The sequence below is a fragment of the Thalassophryne amazonica genome, chromosome 4 (assembly GCF_902500255.1).
Source record: "Thalassophryne amazonica chromosome 4, fThaAma1.1, whole genome shotgun sequence".
NCBI lineage: Eukaryota > Metazoa > Chordata > Actinopteri > Batrachoidiformes > Batrachoididae > Thalassophryne > Thalassophryne amazonica.
This window is the reverse complement of record NC_047106.1, coordinates 81032502-81059098: the sequence shown is the minus strand read 5'-3', so window position 1 is coordinate 81059098 and position 26597 is coordinate 81032502. Positions and strand designations below refer to the sequence as shown.

The 26597-nt window shown below is 40.2% G+C and overlaps 1 protein-coding gene across 1 annotated transcript in view; it reads left to right on the top strand.

The window, feature by feature from the left end:
- The first annotated feature begins 506 nt into the window (after nt 1-506).
- pid1 (phosphotyrosine interaction domain containing 1) overlaps nt 507-26597 on the top strand; it is a 98085-nt gene continuing 71994 nt past the window's right edge. Inside the window, exon 1 of the mRNA XM_034168149.1 lies at nt 507-684. Coding sequence (XP_034024040.1) covers nt 655-684 — 30 coding nt within the window. The 5' untranslated portion in view covers nt 507-654. The remainder of the gene's footprint in view (nt 685-26597) is intronic.

The window sequence follows — 26597 nt, the reverse complement described above, 5'->3', positions numbered from 1 at the left end:
TATCTATCTATCTATCTATCTATCTATCTATCTATCTATCTATCTATCTATCTATCTATCTATCTATCTATCTATCTATCTATCTATCTATCTATCTATCTATCTATCTATCTATCTATCTATCTATCTATCTATCTATCTATCTATCTATCTATCTATCTATCTATCTTCACACTCAAATGCCACACAATATTTGGGGCTTTGAAAATGTGTTTAAAAAGACATGCACATCTGCATGATCTTCAGGTGTTGTATAAATGAAAAAAGACAATTTGCAAGATTGAACATCTTAAAACATTCATTGTCACCACAGGACAAATTAAGAATTTTTTTGAGCACTGTATTGACTTGTGCTGATTTTTCACCTTTTCATTTACTTTGATGAGGTTTATTACATAAAACCTCAACCAACCAAAACAGACGTCAACGTTAGATTTCCGGTGGCACCTGAAGGCAACATGGGAATCCGTGAGAACCTGGTGAGAACCCAAGCGCCGGTAGCTCCACCTGCTGGTCAGATAGGTATGTGCAGCCAGGCGGAGCTGTGCGGAGCAGACTGAAGGAGAACGGAGAGGAGACGGAGAGAAACAGATGTGAGCGGGCCTCCCACAGAACAACAAGCTGCAGTGACGGAGAGACTTGGACTCTGCTAATATGTGGCAACCTGCGTCGGAGCGGTTACAGGTAGGCTGAGCGCTAAAACCCACCGGCTCTGAACGCTCGAGATACTTAGTCTGCTGCCACCGGGACTTATGCTCTTAAATATCGGGAACTATCTGATTTTACTGCCCATTATCTCTGCCTTCGTCCCGCTTGGTGCTGCGCGCGTATTCTTGTTATGCAACGATTCACTCGCTCGCTGGTATCCGGTTCGAACCCGCAGGTCTTCCTCCGTTACGGAACTGAGTCCGGTGGCCCACAGGCCCGGTTCTGTGTAGGCCTCCTGTTTGGGATGTGAGAAATGTGGAAAATGACACGTAGTTTGATGTGGAGGGACACGCCGTGCACATCGTGCAGACCGTGCACCGAGTCTGGATTCACGTCTCCTGCAGACCTAATGCTCTCCAGATGTCTGCGACCGCCTGCCAAGTCAACTTGCACAATCACCCCCGTTTTTCTGCCCGGGCGTCAAGAAGATGGAATCCTGAATTATTATTGTTATGATTAAGACTTTGGGTTGTGGACTTGTGGCCGCTGTAAATTAATACGTCAGCCGAGTACTGATTTAAGTGCAGGAGTCCTCAGTCCTAACCACACACAGATTGTTGCTTCGGACCGCAGTGTCATGTTCAGCAAGTGTCAGGAGAACTTATCGTGTGCAGGAAGTCATATGGTATCAGTTGTGAATGAACAGTTTGTTTGTTTGGCGTTGCCACTTTCCACTGATTCATGAAGGATGATGGTATTGGTACCCGTATCAATGTTACGGTCCATGATTTCATCGCAAACAACATCTTAAGAAGCAAAGCATTCAGTTGTTTTTAATCAAAATTTTTCAGTTTCACATTGAAGTACCCACATAGCAACCATCCAGGCAGACAACTGGTGGGTGTCCACTTGGCGTTTTCCAGTGGATACTCATCACCAGAACTACAGGTGGAATGAAACTGGAAGACGATTGGTTGTGAGTATTATACAGTAGAACAGCTGAATAGTGAAAAAATTGCAGAAGATACCCTGTCACTCATACATATAAACAGTCGAAGCTTGTATTGTAAAATGTCACAAATAAAAGATTATTTAAATCAGTTTAAAAATAGATTTAGTATTGTTGCAATCACTGAATCTTGGCTTAAAGATGATCTCATGGATGAAGTTCAAATGGAGGGATATGAGCTGTATTTTGTAATCAGAAGATATAAAAAAGGCGGTGGTATTGCTCTGTATACAAAAACAGATCTGATGTGTACAATTGTTGAAGAAATGACAATTATGAATGATGTCATAGAAATTGTAACAGTGGAACTTGTACATGAAACATCTAAGAATATTTTAGTTAGTTGTGTATACAGAGCACCAGATTCTTGTGTTGTGAAATTTACAGATAAAATAATTGAATTATTCCATCAAATTAAAAACAAAACGCTTTTTATGTGTGGGGACTTTAATATTAACATAGAAAGCTCCAGCTGCCAAAGATTAAGTGATTTTGTGAATACAATGTATAGTTTGGGGTTATTCCCCTTGATAACAAAACCAACCAGAATTACATCGCAAAGTGCAACGGTAATTGATAATATATTTACAAACAGAACAGATGAAATTATCAAGAATGGGATCTTCATGACAGATATTAGCGACCATTTACCAATTTTTTCAATATTTAAATATAAAAATAGGTACAACAAAAAAACTGATATAAACTTTAAAAGAGATAAGTCAGTAAAAGCCTTAGAGGCATTAAAATATGACCTTAAAAATCAAAACTGGGAAGAAGTTTATGTCAGTGATGTTAATGTAGCATATAACTCATTTATGAAAATATTGATGAAATCAGACAATAAAAATTGTAAATTAATTGAAATTAGTAAGAAAAGAGTAAATAAACCATGGCTGACAAAGGGAATAAAAAATGCTTGTGCAAAGAAAAGCTATTTATACAGGTGCTTTTTAAAATTGCAAACAAAGGAATCAGAACATAAATACAAAAAATATAAAAATAAACTATTAACAATAATTAGGAAACAAAAAAAAGATTATTACAGTGAAAAACTAAATAAGAGTAAAGATAATATGAGGGTAACATGGGGAATTATAAAAAGTGTGATTGATAGTGATGGAACGAAAGAAACTATTCCAAATTACTTTGTTAAGGAAAATAAAGAGATATATGATATAAAAGAAGTTGCAAATGGGTTTAATGATTATTTTTCAAATGTAGGGTCAAGTCTGGTGGGAAATAAACCAATAATAGAAGATAAATTATGTACATTGGTAAATACGGTCAATAGTATTTTCCTGGACAATGTGGAAAAAGATGAAATAAGAAATATTGTAAACTGTGTAAGCAAAAGATCAACTGACCATGAAGATTTAGACATGATGACTGTAAAAAGTATAATAGAAATTGTTATTGAACCATTTACTTATATTTGTAATCTGTCTCTGTCAACTGGGGTTTTTTCCAGATGAAATGAAAATTGCTAAGGTAGTCCCATTATATAAAAATGGAGACAAACAAACATAATTTTTCTAATTACAGGCCAGTATCATTGCTTCCACAGTTTTCTAAAATTATGGAAAAAGTTTTTGTAACAAGATTGGATAAATTTATTGAGAAACATCATATTTTAAATAATGCTCAGTATGGATTCAGAACAAAACATTCGACAGCTATGGCAATTATGGAACTAATAGAGAAAATATCAACAACAATAGATAATAAGGATTATTTTGTAAGTATTTTTATTGACCTGAAAAAGGCTTTTGATGTTATAGACCACTCAAGATTGCTCCACAAGTTACAACAATATGGAATAAGGTGTTGCACATCAGTGGGTAAAAAGCTACTTAGAAAATAGAAAACAGTTTGTTCAGATAAATAATACCAAATCAGAATTGTGTAACATTATTTATGGAGTACCACAAGGATCGGTACTTGGACCCAAACTGTTTATTTTGTATATCAATGATTTTGTGAATGTATCCAATGTGCTTGGCAGCATTTTATTTGCTGATGATACAACGCTGTTTTACTCTGGATCAGATATACAGGAAGTAGCACAAGTGATAAATTCAGAGTTGGAAAAAGTTAAACATTGGTTTGATATAAACAGATTGTCACTAAATATTAATAAGACAAATTTCATATTGTTTAATGATAGAGCGAAAGAAAATAATGTGTCATTACAAATAGATGGAATGGATATACAAAGGGTAAAAGAAATGAAATTTTTAGGAGTCATGATTGATGAAGATCTTACATGGAAGTCACACATAAATTACATAAAAGGAAAAATAGCGAAAGCCATTGCTGTTTTGCATAAAGTAAAATATTCATTAAATAGTTATGGTTTATTAACATTGTACAATTCATTGATTGTCCCATATTTAACTTACTGTGTAGAAATCTGGGGATCAACATATACAACCTATATACAACCTTTATTTATTTTGCAGAAAAGAGCTTTAAAAGTGATTAGTAACAGTGGTTTTAGAGATCCATCTAATCCATTGTTTATTAAGTATAGGGTACTTAAATTTCATGATTTAGTTGATTTGAAAATATTACAAACGATGTACCAAGTTAATAAAAATACTTTACCAACAAACATTCAAAATATGTTTGAAAAAAGAGTAAGTAGTTATAAATTGAAAGGAATAGAAGTCTTTAAAAAACCAAGATTTAGAACCAAAGTAAAGGAAAGGAGTATTGCAGTAAATGGTGTCAAATTATGGAATAATCTTAATAAAGAAATTAAAGAATTAAGGTCGCTTAAATTATTTAAAAAACATTAAATTAGATGTATTAAGTAAGTATGAAACTATGAAGTAAGTCAGTGGGCTGCAAGAAAGTCAAAAAAAAAAAAAGTAAACTGTTAATAATGTTTGGAGTGTCTTAAGTTTAAATGTAACCTGTCAGTGATGTAATCTATTAATTAATGGTCATAATTATGAAATGGGTCAGTGGTATGTGACAAGTTAAAGAAATGCAATCTGTTAAATAATGTTGACTATGATGCTGTATATTGAAAGATTGTATTGTTAAAAGGGGCAGAAATCATAAGACTTGTTCTTCTTTCTGCTCCTTTTCATTCTGGTATTGTGGTGCTTTTGTTTTTTGCTTTTCTGTTTTTCTTTTAAATGAATGGAATAAATATTAAAAAAAAAAAAAAAAAAAAAAAGAACTGGTAATTGGCGGAACGGATGACAATTGGTGGAATGGGTCGGTTTTGCTTCTATTACACCCAAAACAAGTATTGATGAGATGATCAGGTCTCACCATTAAAATAATCAAGTTATTTAGCCACTATATAAAGCTATAGATCAGCATTAGAAGCCCCAAATTCAATGACAGAACAGCAATGGAATGGTGGAACGTACCCCTTTTCAGCTTATAGATGGCAGCAGTGTACGACACTATGTTCTGCCACTCTGAATGGTTTATATAGTGGCTAAATAACTTGATTATTTTAATGGTGAGACATGATCATCTCATCAATACTTGTTTTGGGTGTAATAGAAGTAAAAATGACCCAGCGATTAGTAGCTCCTGCTTTTTCCACTTGCTTGGGACCTCAACATTGAGGCAGACAAACGGGCCACATGACCAAAGTGTCTAAGCTGATGTTTCCTCACAGTGCATGTGATACTATTCATAGTCTCTCCAATGCCTGGTTCACACAGCAGGATTTTAAAATTATCTGTAGGTTTCCAAAACCTGAGAGACCACACACGTGGAGATAAAAAATCATAGATCTGACAGGTTTGGTTGTACAGTGTGTGGTGTGCAGCCTCATGGTGAAGTCAACACACCACACACAAACAGATTTCACACACAAAAATTCCCAGGTCAGACAGGAAATATCGCAAAATCTCTTGAGCTTTAACGTGACTTCTGAGTAAACAGATGGCGATAGTTTGTGTACTATTTAAAACAGAGGGGAAAACATGCTACAAATGGAGAAAGAAAAGGCGTTCTTTAAAGGAGTGGAGATAGCGCGACCACTGGACTTCTGGTAAGTCAGAACAGCTGTTTTGATTTTATTTTCTGCTCTGTACGTCTGTAACCTCGCTTTCTGATTGGCTACACGTCACATTCAGCAGGCTGCGTGCGCGTTTGTAGTCAGAGGACACAACACACACTGCGATATCGGGCCAAGACAATCCAACATGTTGACTATCCCCGATTTGCGATCGGAGTGCTCCAGACGTCCTTCTGAGCACTTTAGAGCGCTCTTAACACACCACACATGGCAGGAATATCTGATAAGATTATCTTTAGCGTCATCACAATTGTCGGGGCGTCCTTAAGATTGTCGGAAGGGGAAGAAAGGTTCCGATATCGGGCTAATTATCTTGCAGTGTGAACCAGGCTTAAGCAAAAGTGGGTGACGACGCTTTCCTTAGTGCCAGCTTATGGCTGAATGAGGCCAGTGCTGTTTTGGTGAGCCTGGCCTGGCTCATTTGAGGTCCAGATTTATATATCTCTAACAATGTAGGCTTTATTCACTCATAGGTGCACCTCATCACTTAGGTCTGGTTCAGTCTCAGGCCTTGACACCTAGTTCCTTCCTTTTCAGTAACTCTTCATTTGACACAAAGTTATTCCAGTGGAACACAAGAATCTTACAAAGACATCTAGTATCAGAGACATCAAGTTGTTGCCTTAAGTTGCTGGTTGCCATTCAAGTGTCAAAACCATACTGGAAGCAAAGGTATTGGCACTACCCAACACCTTGGTGCAGAGACCTCTTGACCTCATAAATTCTTTTCAGATGTCTTTCAGTCTCAGAGGTCTAGGATCCAGAGACATGAACAGCACTGCCAAGATAAATTGCTCTCGCTACAAGTTTGACACTTTCATCTCATACAGAAACACTTCTGATGGCCGAGTCCAATAAGTCATTGAAAGCCTGGGTCTTAGTCTGGATCTGTTGCGAAATAGCTGAAAAATCGAATCTTCCTTGTAACACACTTACTTATTTAGCATTACCTATGTTCACTCTTTCACCTCGGGATGGTGTTTTTAGGATGTTATTGGCGCTAGTATTAATACAAATACATAACAATACTCTGATACTACGCTATAATTTCATTGCACAAATAACTGCATGTTATTTTAATAAGTGAAACATTAAGTGGTTCTTCTATTATCTAAATGCATATATTTCATACAAGCTCACATTAATAAAGCTGTAGTGTGCAGAAAATGTTACAGTTGTCAAAGTATACATTCTTGTGGATATTCAATTATTTGTCTGAACAACTCTCTAGGGTAGATTTATTCTTTAATGTGGAAAAAAATCCAAGAATTTTGCACACATGTCAGTGTATGTAGTCTAATTATTTAGTGTTTTCTGAAATCAGAGGGTTAAAAAATGCACCAGACCTAATATTTGGCTTAATGTTCCTAGTTTCACCTTGACCAGATGCTTATGGTAGACTTCAGCATAATTCTGACAGAATCCTGTTTGGATATTTGATATTTCTCTTAGCAGATTTGGCAGAGTTCACCTAAATTTATTGGATTATTTGCATGGCCCTGACATTTAAATACTCTCCAAAGACTTTTGATTTGCTTGAGGTCAGGACTTTGAGAAGGCCATTCCAAAAGCTTAATGTTCGCCTGCTTTATCCATTTCACAACCTGTTTTGATGTGTGTTTGGGCTGATGCTCTTATTGGAATACCCAATTGTGTCCAAGTTCAACCGTCTAATTCAGTGGTTCCCAACACTGGTTGTCAGGGAATGCCAAACATGCACTTTTTCCATCTCTCCCTGTTCTGTCAAAAAATTGATTACTTCATTCAGGTGTCAGCTCTTGACTGACTGTGCTCAGCCAGCCAGCTTTTGGCAGAGCAAGAAGAGATGGAAAATATGCAGGGTTCGAGGGTCCTTGAGGGTCAGTGTTGGCAACCACCATCTACTTTGTGCTTTGCTCCAGTTCCACGTACAGAAAAATGGTACCAGATCATGATTCTACCACAGTCATGCTGAACAGCCGGTTGAGTGTTCTTGGGGTTGAATGCCTAATTTTGACATCTTGAAACCTACCACTAGTCATTGCAGCCAAACAATTCATTCCTTGTCTCATCTGACTGTAAAACTTTCCTCCAGAAAGTGTTTTCTTTATTCATGTCAACTTTGTGTCAACTTTGGATCAGGGGATTCTTTCTTGGATGGAATTCCTCAGGCCTTAGAGTTCCAACACTTGTTTGACTGAAGAGTGTGACACCGGTCTTCAGCAGCATTCATGGCAGGTCTGTGGCTTGGTGGTCATTGACCATTTGGACCAACTCACTCTCAGCTGGGGGTGACAGTAATCTTTCAGACATTGGCAAAGTGGCTACCCCCCAAAATAACTTATACAAGTGCACAGTTGTTTGAGATGATGATTTTGGAATCTCAAACTCTTTAGAAATGATTCTAAGAAACATTCCATATTTGTGTTAATCTACAATCCCCTTTCTCAGATCTGCACTGAGCTGTTTACAAACTCTTTTTGTGTCGGCACAGAGAAGCTAAGTGCTCTTGACAGTCGTGATCACTTATCAGAAGCAAGTTAAAACCATTTATCTATATACTAAAGCCCCTTTCACACCGGACCCACTTTGAGTTGCGTCGTGCGGCGTCATGACGACGCCATGTGGAAGCATCTCAGTACAGAGACGATGTAACTTGATGCCAGAACAGCGAGAGGGACACAAAGGACGAAGCGAATCGGATAGCAAAAATTAAACGTGTTTAATTTTTTCTGTGTCGAGCACAGGACGCAGAAATTAAGTGGTTTCAGCGCAACTCAGAGCAACACAACGGTACTCAGCTTGACTGGAAGCCACACCCTCACGATGCAACGTTACTCGACGCCAATTTACGATTCCTTCTGTGTTCCATTGTTCCTGAAGTATAAATCACGCAGGATTGTTTTTATACCGTGTACACAATGCAGTAAAACTACATGCTCAAAAAAAGCACAGAAAAAAAAACTGCTGATCGCAGCTGCAGCTCCTCGCTCTTAAATTCTCTCACAACTGTGTTTAAATAAAGTCCATAAAAGTCCTGCTCACAGACTGATTGCCAGAGATGATTCGTTCGTGCGTGCACATGTGAACACTTAAAAGAAAAAAAACTGTCTGGCTGCTGCAGTTCCTCGCTCTCCCCTCAAACTCTCTCATCACTGTGTTTAAAAAAGAAAAAGAAAAAAAAAAGGACATAAGTCCTGCTCACAGACTGATTGCCAGAGACAGGACATGTCCACATTAAGTATAACTCCAGACATCTCCACATTTACTCACGGACGATTCATTCGGGCGTGCACATGTGAACACTTAAAAGAAAAAAAAAAACTGTCTGGCTGCTGCAGCTCCTCGTTCTCCCCTCAAACTCTCTCATCACTGTTTTTAAAAAAGGGCAAAAAAGGACATAAGTCCTCCTCACAGACTGATTGCCAGAGACAGGACATGTCCACATTAAGTAAAACTCCAGACATCTCCACATTTACTCACGGATGGTTCGTTCACATGCGCGCGCACGCAGCTTGCGGTCAAAGGAAGAAAGATAAACTATAACAGAACTCAGAGCGCAGACCTGCAGCTCAGCAGAAGAACAACTATAAACTAGAAGAGAAATCAGAGTGCACAGTCTGTCTGCAGTCAAACTGTGCACTCTGATTCTCTGTGCAGAGGACCTGCTGGCTGCGTTCTCACCAGATGCACGCAGCAAGGGGGAGAGAGGAGGTGACAGTGCAGAGTCTGGCTGCAGGTTCTCTGCACAGAGAATCAGAATATAATCTCTCTATCATTGGAAAAATTAGTTTAAACTTAATTATAAGTCTCTATCATTGATTGAATCCAATAATATTTTAAAAGTAGTTTTTTAATAGACAAATTTGATTTGTAAATGTTTGGTTGCCCTACATTTTCTTTTCTTTTATTATTTGTAAATAATATTCAGTAAGCCCCTTTTATGTTCTGGTATTTGTATTTTCATGTATTCAGCATTTTAGGATTTTGTACAGGATCTGTTTTGTTTGGATTTGATTTATAAATAAATAATTTTATTTTTTTTTAAGGAGATGCCATTGTCTCCTTCAGGGAGGTGGTGGCATCATGGTTTGCACGTGATTTAAGAGGTTTTAATTTGTCATCTGATGGTTAATAATCACACTATTCCCTTTGGTCTGTTTGGGTGTACAGAGTCAGTCTGCAGGTGATTTTTAGGACTTTCTGTAATTTGTTATGTGCAGCACCTTTGCACGCGCGCACAGAGATAATTTGCACGCAAGCAGTTAATATCTACGCGTGAAAGTATTTTTTGCGCGAGTGGGGTTTTGTCGCTGATCTGACGCCATACACTTGCCATCCACTCTTCCACCTACCGACAGTGAGTTCGACTGGGAAGACGTGAATGATGATGATGGTGAAGATAACGACGATGATTCCTCATCTGACATGGAGGGATTGTGGCTTCAAGACACCGTCACCATTTTGTTTAAAATTCAGGACTTATTTTTTGAGTTTTTGGACAAACCAGGGTGGCAGCACAAACGGTGGATTTTTTTCCGCTCTTGATGAAATATTACAAGCCGAGCCTAACACTGCCATGGCTTTTCCTGAACTGGCAAACATCAAAACCCTGTTCGAGTAAGGTCAGCTCCCTCCATACATTGAAGATCTGATGAACTGCCTTTTTGAAGCTGAACTGTATGATTCCTGCCTAGATACATCCAGTGTGATCATCCTGTCTGCCGCAGCCATCATGCCTCCCCAGGTGGTCCCACTGATGACGCCTAGTCTGCCGGCCGCATCAGTTTCACGGTGCTCTCCAACCCGGAAATTGCCACAGCAGAATCAGCCTGGAGGGCCGGCCCCACGACCGTGCGCTGCACTGACGCTGGCCGCGCCCACACCAGGTCCACAAAAGCTTCATACACCACATTTACTGCCAATGGCATCTGCAACCACTCTGCCTACGGTAATGGAAGCTGTCATGTTGCCTGACTTCCCTGCTCCCAAAAGGGGCCATCTGGTAAAGACACGTTACCACAGCAGCGACCTGCACCGTCCACATCGGCGCACCAGCCCCAGGAAACTCCGGTTCCGATGCCTCGGTGTCCCTCAGGATGGCTTACAGTGGCACCGGCCGAAGCTGTCATGGCGCGCACGCCCTCACGGTCCCCAGCAGCGCCAGTCGAAGCAATCATGGCACGCATGACTCTACAGCCGTTCACAGCACCGGACGGAACTGTCCCAGCATGCACTTCACCACAGACAGCAGCAGCACCTGCCGAAGCCGTCATGAAGCACACTTCTCCGCTGACCTCAGCAGCACCAGCCGACACAGTCACAGCGCACACCTCTCCACAATCTTCCATGCTGTCGGTGAAAGCGGTCCCATTGCTACAGTCAACAGATTCGCCAAACAAAGCAGCTAAGGCACGTACCGCTCTGCGGCCATCCTTGGAGCTAGCGGTCCGCACGCCACCGGACTCATCTCCAGCACGTGGCTCGAAGTGGAATTCACCCCAGAACATGTCTTCAGAACCTCCTTGTCTCTTCCAATCAACAGCGGCACCATAAAACAAATCAAACTGTCAGGATTGTGAGTTTTTCTTATTTTTATTCCTTTGGACTCTTTGTCTGGATGTGTTTCTTTCCATTATTCCCGTTGGGTAAGCAGTCCGGTTTCTTTAATTAATGTTTGGTTTCATTCTCACCAAGTTAGTACATTACATCAGTTATCTTTTCTTTTGTTTCGTATGTTGTGTTTTCCATGTTTTTCTGGTCTTATGTGTTGCATTTGAGAATTAAACCGGCAATTTCCCTGCATGATGGTTGGGTTAAATGCTTCCTCAGGTCCTGGTTTAAGTTGCCTAATTTTTGCCACCCCCTAAGTGCATTCTGTTGGTTTTTACATCCTTTGCATTATTTGGCTTTACTGGTTTGGGTCCCATTTTAATTATTTAGTTTGTTCATCGTTTTCCAGGGACGTCATAGTGTTTCATTTTGTCTTTCGTTGGTTATGCTCCAATTCCAAGCACGGTTTCTCCTTTTGTCTTTTTCCCATCTTTTCCCACAGTTTGTCCATTCTGGATTGCTCCCTAATAGGGAGAGTTTTTTTTTTTTTTTTTTTACCTTTACATTTAATCCATTCTCAGTTTTGTGCCCCCGTTGTTCATTTGCTAGTCTGTTTCTTTTCTTTTGCCCTGGTGATGTTTTTCCCGCTTGGTTCCTTGACTTTCTATGCCCCCTTGTTTTGCTAGTTTTTTCTCCATGTCATTCTTCCGTTTTTGTTCCTTGTTGTTTTGTTGATTTCTTTGTTCTGGATTACCTCCGGGATAAATCCTTATGTTGGTTTTTTGTATATTATGCTCTACTTTTGCTCGGTTCATGTTCCTATGTACTTCGCCAGTTAATCTCCCACTTGGTTGTTTTATTGGTTAACCTGGTGTTTATTGGTTGGGTTTTTTGTTTCATTGGGTTCCCAACTTTTTGTATCCCTTACTCCAATCGGCACACATGTCCTTCCTTTATTTGGTTATGTTGGTATTTCCATTCCACCACATCAGTCACCAACAGTCAATTCCCAATAAGGGGTTTGTTTGTCTGATGTTTTGGTTCCTGGGTCTAACTTCGGTCCTCCCTGTGTCCCTGTCGTGGCATCTGGTCACCTTCCCTGCTGATTCCCCAACGCTTAAGGAGTCTTTGGGTCTCATGGCTGCCCTCCTGACTTTTCCATAGACCATTCTCTTGGCCGACCCCTTGGTTTTTGTTTTACCTCTTGACTGTAGCCTGCCTGGTGGGTTTTCAATTTTGATTTTCGCCCATTTCGCCACTTGCATCGCGCCCCTTGGCGTATGGTCTTTCTGTGTGGTTGCTGCCGCCTTCTGGGCCCCTCCATCCCACATGTGTTCGGTGGTCTTCTGTCGCCGTCTCCCACACTTTTTAGAGTGTACTGTTGGCTGTCGGTTTCAGGTGCTTTTGGGGGGTATACTGTCAGGTTTCAGCCCCTTTATGCTCCCAGTTATTATTTTCCCCTTTTCTCTGTATTATATTGTAGTCGTTAGTAGGACTGAAATCATTACTCGAATCATTTGATTACATGATGATGATCGAAGCAAATTCTGTGCCTTGAAGCTTCATTTAAAGTTGTAGTACATATGCCAGGCCTGTGTGTGGGGCTGTACCGTCCCCAGAAAAACAGAAGACTAGAGCATGCGCCCAGGCTGTGTAACAGCTAATAGTTTAGCCCTTAAAGCTACCATTTTCCAATACAACTCAGAGCAAAATAAAACCTTTTAAGAGAAAGAGGGTCCACCCTGATCATCTAAAATAGACTTACTGCACATTTAAAGTGAAGCAGTGTGTTTGTCTATTTTTAAAAAACACATGGTCTGCTCGACGTGGTGAGTAATTATTGACCCAACAGCCGGGTACCCACAGTCGAAGCCGGCTGCTGTCTGTTTTGTTCGGACTTGCACTGAGTGTTTCACTTTTAATTTTCGCTTTTTTTTGGGCAACATACAATGCTTCACAAACACGGTAACTTAAAAAAAAAGCAGTGACTATGAGGTTTGGATGTTCAACCTCTAGCTGAAAACTAGCTGTAGGGACCCAGTCCACCAGCCTTTAAAAATAATAATAATAAAAAAACTAAAAATGGTTACATTTTACAAGTTGGGAAAAAAAAACAGAACAGAAAGCCACATCGCATTGCCATTTCAGCAAAATGTCAAGACTTTGGCACAGCAACTATGTGCCATTGCTTAGGGAGAGCCCTGGACTATTGTAAGTAAGTCCCTTCGGCTGCTCCCTTGTTTGCACTCGGGGTCGCCACAGCAAATCCAAGGTGGATCTGCATGTTGAATTGGCATAGGTTTTACGCTGGATGTCCTTCCTGACGCCACTCCACATTACATGGAGAAATGTGGCAGGGGTGGGATTGAACCCGGAACCTTCTGCACTGAAACCAAGCGCATTAACCACTTGGCCACCTCCCCTGCAGCCCTGGACTATTGATGTTGTTTAAAAAGGCAAAAGTATTTTTTACTCGATTAATCGATAGAATACTTCATTACTAAAATAATCGATAGCTGCAGCCCCAGTCATTATTTTTTTTCAGTTTATCATTTATTCTCTGGTTATCAGTCAGGTGTATAGAATCAGCTCAGTCTTTGTTTTTTTCATTGTGTTATGCTTTTGTTACTTGTTTTATTTTCTGTTTGTCATTATGTAGTCATTAGTTGTATCATTCCCTTTTTCTGCACATTATACCGTTGTCTCTGGTTTTGTTTTCTGTTCTTTAGTTATGCTGTTTAGTTTTTAGGTTATATTATCTTTTAGACTTTTAGCCATGTTTTGAGTGTCATTCTAGTTGAGTTTAGAGTCATCTGTTATTCTGTAGTCACTGATTGTACTGTCTATTGTTTTCACCTTTAGTATGTTATTCACTTTCTCACTTGCACTTGCCTGTCTCATCTTTGTCTTTGTCTGCCTCATTCATCCACTCACACTCTTGCACCTGCCTGTTTCATCTTTGTCTCTGTCTGTCACGGTCACTCCCTCTCTCTCTTGCCTCTCTTCCGCTTCTTGAATTTACCTGACCATGCCTCCCTTCCAGAACATTCCCTGACACATGTGCCTTGTTTCCCTAATTACTGCACCTGTGTTATTTATGTCCCTCACTTTCTCCACTCCCTGCCAGCTCTTTGATCATCATATCCTTGTTCTAGCCTTTTTTTCATAGTCCTATTTTGCCATGCTGTGTATCGAACTTGCGTTGCTTTTTGGACCTCGCTTTTTGCTTCAGCCCATGTTTCAGTGTCTCTCTGTGCCTTTAAACCCAGCCTGTTTTTGCCTTGTACTTACCTCTTCCTCTGCTTCGCTGCCTGCCTTCCTGTGTACTGTACTCCAGCCTGTTTGAACGATAAAGTCCATCCATCCATTTTCTTCTGCTTTATCCGGAGTTGGGTCGCGGGGGCAGCAGCTCAAGCAAAGCCGCCCAGACCTCCCGATCCACACACACTTCCTCCAGCTCCTCCGGGGGAACCCCAAGGCGTTCCCAAGCCAGCCGAGAGATGTAGTCCCTCCAGCGTGTCCTGGGTCATCCCCGGGGCCTCCTCCCAGTGGGATGTGCCCGGAACACCTCTCCAGCGAGGCGTCCAGGGGGCATCCAGAAAAGATGCCCGAGCCACCTCAACTGACTCCTTTCCACATGGAGGAGCAGCGGCTCGACTCTGAGCTCCTCCCGAGTGATAAACTATTTTTTTTTTTTTTACCTCCAGCGTTTTGTCGACGAGTCTGCATATTGTGTCCCCCCACTTTCTGTGCCATGACAAAACCTCAGCCTTGGGTTGACAGTCTCATCACCGTGCATGTGTACTGAGGCACTACAAGTAAATGTATTTCACAAGTTTTGTTTGAAGATACTAATCGTGTTGTTTACAATCTAAATTTCTTCAAGTCAATATTATATGAACACCAGGTATGATATAATACCAGGACAAATTAAAAATGATCATATATGAAACTCTCAAAATACCTGCTGTTGAAATAGGAATTACAGTAATGGCTGAGGCCAGTTTCGCCAGGTTTGGTATTATGTCTTGATGTACAGACATAGCCTTCTTCACATGGTTGGGGAGTTAGCAAATTTCAACAGAAATTGAGAGTCTTCACTTGTAAAATGAGCTACCAGTACAGGACAATTTGTTGGTGAGGAGTTAGCAAACGGTGTGTGTAGTCACGATCATGTTACTGTTTTCCAAATGTTGCAATGCAGACAAGATAGAGATGGGTATTGGGAACCGGTTCTTTTTGGGTATCGTTAAGAAATGATTCGATCCACCGACATCAATAGCCTTTTTGCTTAACGATTCACTTATCGGTCCTTCAGAGTGGCTGTTCTTTTTGGGGGTGTTTGTCAGGAAAATGATCATTTCTCTACATTGATTACAGACCCTGCAGCGGGTCTGTAATCAACTGTTTCTGCAGTGCAGCTTTGCTTTGAACCTTGAACCAATGCTTTGATCTTCTGCCTTGTTGGTTCTTTGTTTTATTTCACTTTATCTTAATTTTTCCCCTCTAAAACCCTAAAGCGCATATGTCATGTTGCACATGCGTGGCATCTCCATTGTGGTCATAAAAGAAGCGCCCCCGGGCCTTTCGGCATCACTATTCACACCAACACCATAGCCTCTGGAGCAATCGCTGGACTCGGACAAGTTGATCACAGAGTTGAAGTTCATGTTGTCATGCAAGGGTTAACTGTTCCTGAGTTTAGGGAGTGGGAGCGGGGAAGCCGCTCGGGGTTGTGAGATGGTGCTTTTTTTTTTTTTTCAAATAGAGAGATTTCAGCGTGAGTTGTGGCTAAACAGCAAATCTTCCTTTTGTTGGTGTTAAATAAAATTCCTGAAAGAGAACCGAGATCCACGGCTGACTTCTCTGCAGCTGGGGATTTACAGTATGTTGTTGGATTGCAGCAGCTATTACGTCTTTGGGGATCTCCACAGCTGGACTGGCACTGACTGGCAGGTATGTCGCTTTCTGCCTCATATAGTACTTTGGGTTTACATGACGTGTTTGTTATGCAGTCACAGATTGTCTGCAAAGCAGACGTAATCCAAATGCTTTATCCGTGGCCAATCTGTATGCATGCACTACAGTTTATTTTAGTTTGTGATGTGGACGTGATAGGCACGCAATATATCCGTTTTCCACACTGTCCCAGTCTGCTGCCAAGCCGCAAATCCTCATCAGTTGCGGATATCAACTGATAATGGCGGATATACAACACATAGCGTCAGTATGTATCGAGTATGTAAGGCGGAGGTCATCTGCAACCAAAATTTTGTGCAGCTCAAAAATCCTGGCAATGGAAAAACGTGCCTCTGAGGATAATTGCAGACATGTGCGGGTGTCGGCGACTCATACAAGCATGTTTCACAGATATTGCGGATGTTTGGCAAATATGAGCCAATTTTGTGTGCAATCCATACGCAAATCTTCCTAAACGCCAGTGGGACCGAGCCCTAACTTTCATCGTGTGCAGCCAGGATTGGATGGAGTCTGTGGTAACTGAGACATTAATGAGGCGCAATGACTTTTTTTGACTTGTTGCTCCAAGTCAGAGAACTGGTTTGGAAGGATGGGGGTGAGAATGCTCCGCTCCGCTAACTGATCTGATGGTGCAACTCTTGCGCAAAGTGCCGGACAGGGACTTTTCTTCACTAAAACGAACGGGTAAGACCTTATATTTACAGTGTGTGTGAATTTACACCACAGGAGGTGTGCAGTATTCAGGAAATCAATTAACAGCATCACTTGATGTATTTCAACTTATGAAAAAGCCTGTAAAAATCCATACATTATTCGCATCATTGTAAAAGCCACAGTGTTCAAAGCGTGTGAAAAAAGTAGCGGTTTATAGTGTGGAAATTATGCTATAGAAATAATATCATTAGTGACATGTTAAAACATAAAGGTGCACATACAACATGTACAAGTAAGATTAATTCATGGTACTGATTTCATATTTCGGTGATGTTTTAAGTACTGATTTCTCAAATCATTTTTGACAATTTTTTGTTCATTTTTATAGCAATTTAAATCATACTAGCCCTGGTGTCAGAACCTGTTATCAGTTCTGTCACGATTGGCGTGTCTCCACTGGTTTTTGTCCCGTCTACTGAAAGGTTGTTCTTTTTGTTTTTGATGTGGCTACAGACAGCGAGAGTCCTTTTCTGTGAATAGTTCAATGTACACATTGTGCTTTTATCAGAAAAAAATAATTAAGGCATGTTTTTAGCTTCACTTCAACATACAACTCAGTCTGAAGTGTTGTCTGATGGTTCAGTTGGGCTGGGCTCTCACTGCGGTATTGTATCACTTCCTGTTCCGGAGCACAGCGGTGTTTTGCTGTTTCTGTTAGCTGTTTAATCTGCGCAGTTAGATTGATCTAGTTACCTAGATAACGATTTGTTTCACAGTGTAATCTTCACATGCCTTAACTAAAGCACTCCCTCTGCTGAATCACCTCTAAATTATTTACACGTTATTCACTTTGCGTGTTTTTAGGAATCCGCTAGCTTAGCACAGCTACTAGCTCTTAGCCGGTTTAGCATGGCGGCTTCTCCTGTCTCTCCCGCACTTTTCTGCTCTGGGTGTGAAATGTTTAGTTATTCCTCGGCCTCCTTTAGTAGTAATGGTACTTGTAATAAGTGTAGCTTATTCGTAGCTTTGGAGGCCAGGCTGGGCGAATTGGAGACTCGGCTCCGCACCGTGGAAAATTCTACAGCTAGCCAGGCCCCTGTAGTCGGTGTGGACCAAGGTAGCTTAGCCGCCGTTAGTTTCCCTCTGGCAGATCCCGAGCAGCCGGGAAAGCAGGCCGACTGGGTGACTGTGAGGAGGAAGCGTAGCCCTAAACAGAAGCCCCGTGTACACCGCCAACCCGTTCACATTTCTAACCGTTTTTCCCCACTCGGCGACACACCCACCGAGGATCAAACTCTGGTTATTGGCGACTCTGTTTTGAGAAATGTGAAGTTAGCGACACCAGCAACCATAGTCAATTATCTTCCGGGGGCCAGAGCAGGCGACATTGAAGGAAATTTGAAACTGCTGGCTAAGGCTAAGCGTAAATTTGGTAAGATTGTAATTCACGTCGGCAGTAATGACACCCGGTTACGCCAATCGGAGGTCATTAAAATTAACATTAAATCGGTGTGTAACTTTGCAAAATCAATGTCGGATTCTGTAGTTTTCTCTGGGCCCCTCCCCAATCGGACCGGGAGTGACATGTTTAGTCACATGTTCTCCTTGAATTGCTGGCTGTCTGAGTGGTGTCCAAAAAATGAGGTGGGCTTCATAGATAATTGGCAAAGTTTCTGGGGAAAACCTGGTCTTGTTAGGAGAGACGGCATCCATCCCACTTTGGATGGAGCAGCTCTCATTTCTAGAAATCTGGCCAATTTTCTTAAATCCTCCAAACCGTGACTATCCAGGGTTGGGACCAGGAAGCAGAGTTGTAGTCTTACACACCTCTCTGCAGCTTCTCTCCCCCTGCCATCCCCTCATTACCCCATCCCCGTAGAGACGGTGCCTGCTCCCAGACCACCAATAACCAGCAAAAATCTATTTAAGCAAAAAAATTCAAAAAGAAAAAATAATATAGCACCTTCAACTGCACCACAGACTAAAACAGTTAAATGTGGTCTATTAAACATTAGGTCTCTCTCTTCTAAGTCCCTGTTAGTAAATGATATAATAATTGATCAACATATTGATTTATTCTGCCTTGCAGAAACCTGGTTACAGCAGGATGAATATGTTAGTTTAAATGAGTCAACACCCCCGAGTCACACTAACTGCCAGAACGCTCGTAGCACGGGCTGAGGCGGAGGATTAGCAGCAGTCTTCCATTCCAGCTTATTAATTAATCAAAAACCCAGACAGAGCTTTAATTCATTTGAAAGCTTGACTCTTAGTCTTGTCCATCCAAATTGGAAGTCCCAAAAACCAGTTTTATTTGTTATTATCTATCGTCCTCCTGGTCGTTACTGTGAGTTTCTCTGTGAATTTTCAGACCTTTTGTCTGACTTAGTGCTTAGCTCAGATAAGATATATATTATAGTGGGCGATTTTAACATCCACACAGATGCTGAGAATGACAGCCTCAACACTGCATTTAATCTATTATTAGACTCAATTGGCTTTGCTCAAAATGTAAATGAGTCCACCCACCACTTTAATCATATCTTAGATCTTGTTCTGACTTATGGTATGGAAATTGAAGACTTAACAGTATTCCCTGAAAACTCCCTTCTGTCTGATCATTTCTTAATAACATTTACATTTACTCTTATGGACTACCCAGCAGTGGGGAATAAGTTTCATTACATTAGAAGTCTTTCAGAAAGTACTGTAACTAGGTTTAAGGATATGTTTCCTTCTTTATGTTCCCTAATGCCATATACCAACACAGTGCAGAGTAGCTACCTAAACTCTGTAAGTGAGATAGAGTATCTCGTCAATAGTATTACATCCTCATTGAAGACAACTTTGGATGCTGTAGCTCCTCTGAAAAAGAGAGCTTTAAATCAAAAGTGCCTGACTCCGTGGTATAACTCACAAACTCGCAGCTTAAAGCAGATAACCCGTAAGTTGGAGAGGAAATGGTGTCTCACTAATTTAGAAGATCTTCACTTAGCCTGGAAAAAGAGTCTGTTGCTCTATAAAAAAAGCCCTCCGTAAAGCTAGGACATCTTACTACTCATCACTAATTGAAGAAAATAAGAACAACCCCAGGTTTCTTTTCAGCACTGTAGCCAGGCTGACAAAGAGTCAGAGCTCTATTGAGCCGAGTATTCCTTTAACTTTAACTAGTAATGACTTCATGACTTTCTTTGCTAATAAAATTTTAACTATTAGAGAAAAAATTACTCATAACCATCCCAAAGACGTATCGTTATCTTTGGCTGCTTTCAGTGATGCCGGTATTTGGTTAGACTCTTTCTCTCCGATTGTTCTGTCTGAGTTATTTTCATTAGTTACTTCATCCAAACCATCAACATGTCTGTTGGACCCCATTCCTACCAGGCTGCTCAAGGAAGCCCACCATTATTTAATGCTTCGATCTTAAATATGATCAATCTATCTTTATTAGTTGGCTATGTACCACAGGCTTTTAAGGTGGCAGTAATTAAACCATTACTTAAAAAGCCATCACTTGACCCAGCTATCTTAGCTAATTATAGGCCAATCTCCAACCTTCCTTTTCTCTCAAAAATTCTTGAAAGGGTAGTTGTAAAACAACTAACTGATCATCTGCAGAGGAATGGTCTATTTGAAGAGTTTCAGTCAGGTTTTAGAATTCATCATAGTACAGAAACAGCATTAGTGAAGGTTACAAATGATCTTCTTATGGCCTCAGACAGTGGACTCATCTCTGTGCTTGTTCTGTTAGACCTCAGTGCTGCTTTTGATACTGTTGACCATAAAATTTTATTACAGAGATTAGAGCATGCCATAGGTATTAAAGGCACTGTGCTACGGTGGTTTGAATCATATTTGTCTAATAGATTACAGTTTGTTCATGTAAATGGGGAATCTTCTTCACAGACTAAAGTTAATTATGGAGTTCCACAAGGTTCTGTGCTAGGACCAATTTTATTCACTTTATACATGCTTCCCTTAGGCAGTATTATTAGACGGTATTGCTGAAATTTTCATTGTTACGCAGATGATACCCAGCTTTATCTATCCATGAAGCCAGAGGACACACACCAATTAGCTAAACTGCAGGATTGTCTTACAGACATAAAGACATGGATGACCTCTAATTTCCTGCTTTTAAACTCAGATAAAACTGAAGTTATTGTACTTGGCCCCACAAATCTTAGAAACATGGTGTCTAACCAGATCCTTACTCTGGATGGCATTACCCTGACCTCTAGTAATACTGTGAGAAATCTTGGAGTCATTTTTGATCAGGATATGTCATTCAAAGCGCATATTAAACAAATATGTAGGACTGCTTTTTTGCATTTACGCAATATCTCTAAAATCAGAAAGGTCTTGTCTCAGAGTGATGCTGAAAAACTAATTCATGCATTTATTTCCTCTAGGCTGGACTATTGTAATTCATTATTATCAGGTTGTCCTAAAAGTTCCCTAAAAAGCCTTCAGTTAATTCAAAATGCTGCAGCTAGAGTACTGACGGGGACTCGAAGGAGAGAGCATATCTCACCCATATTGGCATCTCTTCATTGGCTTCCTGTTAATTCTAGAATAGAATTTAAAATTCTTCTTCTTACTTGTAAGGTTTTGAATAATCAGGTCCCATCTTATCTTAGGGACCTCGTAGTACCATATCACCCCAATAGAGCGCTTCGCTCTCAGACTGCAGGCTTACTTGTAGTTCCTAGGGTTTGTAAGAGTAGAATGGGAGGCAGAGCCTTCAGCTTTCAGGCTCCTCTCCTGTGGAACCAGCTCCCAATTCAGATCAGGGAGACAGACACCCTCTCTACTTTTAAGATTAGGCTTAAAACTTTCCTTTTTGCTAAAGCTTATAGTTAGGGCTGGATCAGGTGACCCTGAACCATCCCTTAGTTATGCTGCTATAGACGTAGACTGCTGGGGGGTTCCCATGATGCACTGTTTCTTTCTCTTTTTGCTCTGTATGCACCACTCTGCATTTAATCATTAGTGATCGATCTCTGCTCCCCTCCACAGCATGTCTTTTTCCTGGTTCTCTCCCTCAGCCCCAGCCAGTCCCAGCAGAAGACTGCCCCTCCCTGAGCCTGGTTCTGCTGGAGGTTTCTTCCTGTTAAAAGGGAGTTTTTCCTTCCCACTGTAGCCAAGTGCTTGCTCACAGGGGGTCGTTTTGCCTGTTAGGGTTTTACATAATTATTGTATGGCCTTGCCTTACAATATAAAGCGCCTTGGGGCAACTGTTTGTTGTGATTTGGCGCTATATAAAAAAATTGATTGATTGATTGTTGATGTCAAAGCAGCAGTGATGCACCAAAGATGGACAAATTTCTGACATGATTTTTCATTGGAATTGGGGTTGTACATGCATGGACAAAAAAGAATTTAGAAACACTTGACATGTGACTTGAACTATTTTACTGTGAGAGGCAGCCTTTAATAAGCTTATGTGCAAATAGTCAAAACATTCAGAATCCTCACAACTTCTTTTAATTTCAGGGTTCTCACCAGGACTTTGTAGCAGAGTAATGGTATTGAAAAATTATCTTAAAAAGCTGGGGATTCAGGGGCCACTTAGGCGGTTGCCCCCCTGAAGCCTTTGCGTTATGTGTTTATAAAGGCCCTTCTTTGTCCGTATAAGTATACCAAATAGCTTTGGAATTAACTTAATTAGATTGTGATATTTTTACCTTTTACATAGTGTATTTCCAAATTATTGGATAATCAGGTACTTAATCTCACAATAACACCCAAATCATGAGCTCACAACAACATTTATTGAAACTAAAACAGTTCCATGTACCTTTCAATCATAGATTTGATTAAAGAATGCTCAGGCAGTAATGTGAATTGTTCTTTTATTCATCTTGGCCCAGTTGTTGCAAGCTGAGTCAAAACTAGGGTTGGGTATCGAGAACCGGTTCTTTTCGAGTATAATTAAGAAATGATTTGATCCACCGATATCAATAGCCTTTGTGCTTAACGATTCCCTTATCGGTCTTTCAGAGTGGCCGTTGTTTTTGAGGATGTTTGTCAGGAAAATGATCATTCCTCTACATTGATTACAGACCTTGCAGCAGGTCTGTAATCAACCATTTCTGCAGCGCGACTCCACTTTGAAGCATGAACCAATGAAGCAATGCTTCAATCCGCTGGCTTGTTGGTTCTTTGATTCGCTGCTTTTCAGAAGCGGCAACTCCATTTTTAACCCCTCTCAAAGCCATTAAAATATTGTGAGTCACTTTTGTGTGGATTAAAGTAACTGTCTGGGACTCTTGTCTTGTTGCAGTCAAAAAACAAGAATCATCCTCCGTTCCGTTGGCACAGTGCCAAACGCTGTGCGGCTCTCTGCCGAGACAGAGTCTGGCCGGAATTAATAACTTCAAAATGAATTGCCGCTTTAAATAAAATGACACCTCTTGACAAACCAATTTCATTTTTATTTACTTTGTCTCAATAAAATGTTGTTCAGCCATCTCAAGGTGCCTCACACAGAACAGTTCAACATAAAAATTTAATTAAATAAATAAAATAAAAAAATTCAAATACATAATTAAAAACTGAAGTAAAAGAATAAAACAGATAAAAAATAAAAACTATTCATAAGAAAGAGAATAAAAATAGGTTTTAAATCTTGACTTAAAAATGTTCACATACTCTGACTGTGGGAAGACCGTTCCACAGAGCGGGTGCACAATAAGAAAAAGCACTTTGACCCGCAGACATAGAAAACCTGTAAAGCCTACTTTTACCCCCAGTCTCAATTCTCTTTTGTACCACTTCCCCTTCCCCTTGGCCCTACCCCTACCCCTACCCCTTTAAAACAAGGGGTAAGGTGAAGGGGTATGCCTCTAGCCCTATGAATTGAGACACCCCTACGCCTTAGGAGAAAAAAAAACCTGCCGGTGTCAAACTGCCGTCTTCACTGTTTGTTAACATGTTAAATGCAACTTGTTGCAGTAGCCTGTTTGCTCTTTTTATTTTCTCGCCTTTCTGCGTCAATGCAAAGAAATAGAAGAAGTCGCAGATTTCTTTGATGCATTGCAATCATGTCATGTTAATTAATTTAATTAATTTTTAATTTATAATAATAATAATTAATAGTATTAATAATTAATTGATTAGTAATTTATTAATGTTAATGATACTAGTAATTAATCAATAATAATAAATATTCTTTGATTAATCATTTATTGATAGATTAGTAATTAGTGAATTAGTAATTAAAATAATTTATGATAATTTATTAATTTATATAGCGCCAAATCACGACTAATCGCCTCAAGGCGCTTCACAAACATCATTTAAAAGCAGAATAAAATGAAATAAGATTAAAACATAATAAAAAAATTTAAACATAAATAAGTAAAAGAAGTAAAATAATAAGACACACAATCATATAAAATACTAATGATAAAACAGGAAAACAGTTTATTTATTTAAAATAAATAAACACGAAATATATCAGTCTGTGTGCAATGAATGTATACATTATACAAGTTTCACTTTTTGAATGGAATTACTGAAATAAATCAACTTTTTCATGATATTCTAATTATATGACCAGCACCTGTATGTATGTATGTATGTATGTTTTGGGCTGCATCTCGTTCGGTTAATATTTCTTTTTCAAATTCTCCCATTTTTTACATCCAACTGTACGAGGTCTGTCAATAAAGTAACGGTCCTTTTTATTTTTTTTCAAAATTATATGGATTTCATTCATATGTTTTTACGTCAGACATGCTTGAACCCTCGTGCGCATGCGTGAGTTTTTCCACGCCTGTCGGTTACATCATTCGCCTGTGAGCACGCCTTGAGAAGGAGTGGTCCCGCCCTCTCGTCGGATTTTCATTGTCTGGAAATGGCGGAATGAAAAGGACTTTTTTCCATCAGAATTTTTTCAGAAGCTGTTAGAGACTGGCACCTGGAATCCATTCGAAAAATTTATCTGGCTTTCGGTGAAAATTTTACGGGCTTCACAGAGAATAAGGACTGTTACTACAGCTTTAAGGACTGCTTTAAGGACGGTCAGCGCGCCGTGCTCCGAGCTGTGACGACGAGGCACAAACCACCGGATCATTTCTAAACGGATGGCTCTGTGGATACGAGACCATCATGTGCTCTTTCTCTGGTTATCACAAGAGCTGGACATCAGCCATTTTCTGGCAGATTTCACTTTTAACAAGAGATTTTGTCATGGAAAGCTGCGCGGAGGCTTCGTGCGTCACGACTGATTCGCTGATGAAGCGAGACAAAGGAACACCTCCGTTTCGGAGTGCCAGGGGACAAGTTGGGACATGCGTATCTCGGCTTTCAGTGCTTACCAGTCGAGTGAGTATAAGAGAAATTGTGGAGAGCTGGACATGTCCCAACTTGTCCTCTAACACTCTACTTGGTGAATCCTTGATCTCCAGACATAGATAGGAATAAACAAAATCTGTAGTTTCTGTCAAAAGCATTTCCTTTCAGACACTGGCATGAATGTGTTGCCATATATCTGAGCTGAGCTTACAGCTGCTGTGCTTCACTTCAGGATGTAATTTGAAAAGAAAATACAGCACGTTTCATTTTGGGAGGAAAAAAAATGTTTTAGTCGATTGTAGTTTCTTGTCTGTATTACATTTGGAAAGAGGTGTCATTTTATTTAAAGCGGCGATTCATTTTGAAGTTATTAATTCCGACCGGACTCGAGCTGTGTGAACGGAACGGAGGACGATTCTCGTTTCTTGACAGCAACAAGACAAGAGTCCCAGTTAGTGACTTTAATCCACACAAAAGTGACTGACGATATTTTAATGGCTTTGCGAGGGGTTAAGAAGCGGCTTGCCGTTTCTGAAGAGCAGTGAATCAAAGAACCAACGAGCTACTGGATCGAAGCATTGCTTCAATGGTTCATGGTTTCAAAGTGGAGCCGCGCTGCAGAAATGGTTTATTACAGACCAAACCTTGAATATCCGACTTTATTTGTACGTCCGTATGACTCTGAAACTCGGAAAAATCCATATCATTTACGGACTATAGGTTGACATGAAAACCACCGAAAAGCTGTGTTCACCGCGGGGACACGTTCGGCTATTCGAGATTATTCAAGATTTTTTTTTACTGACGATGAACGATGCGTAAAAAAAAATTTGACCGATGCAGCTTCATCGGTCCAAACCGGTCTGGATCCGAGCCTGATCCTGTAGAACTTTGTACCAAAAATGTCCATTCAAAAGTTCGGCATCTTTCTGCATTTTGTTTTGTTGTGCATTGCATAGCCTGTACTTTTCTCGATCCTCGTGTCATTTTCTGTGTGACCTCAGCTATCAGCAGGAAGCAGCAGCATAAGCTCGCCCCCGACTGACGCTTTCAAAATAAAAGGCAACGAGCAACAGTCATAAGGCTAAAAAAAAAACAAAACGCAGCGTTAAGGGGAGGAACAAAATTGTCGGCGATAATGACCTCAATAATTAACGCAACATTAGCGCGTTAACGTTGCCCAGCCCTAATATATATATATATATATATATATATATATATATATATATATACACACACACACAAACAAGGTTGGGTAGGATTACTTTGAAATGTAATCCAAAAGTAATCAGATTGTAGAAGAAGTAATCCAAATGTATGTACATACATACATGTAATCCACATGTATTCTTTCAGTGTAATCCTACCCAACCTTGTGTGTGTGTGTGTGTGTGTGTGTGTATATATATATATATATATATATAT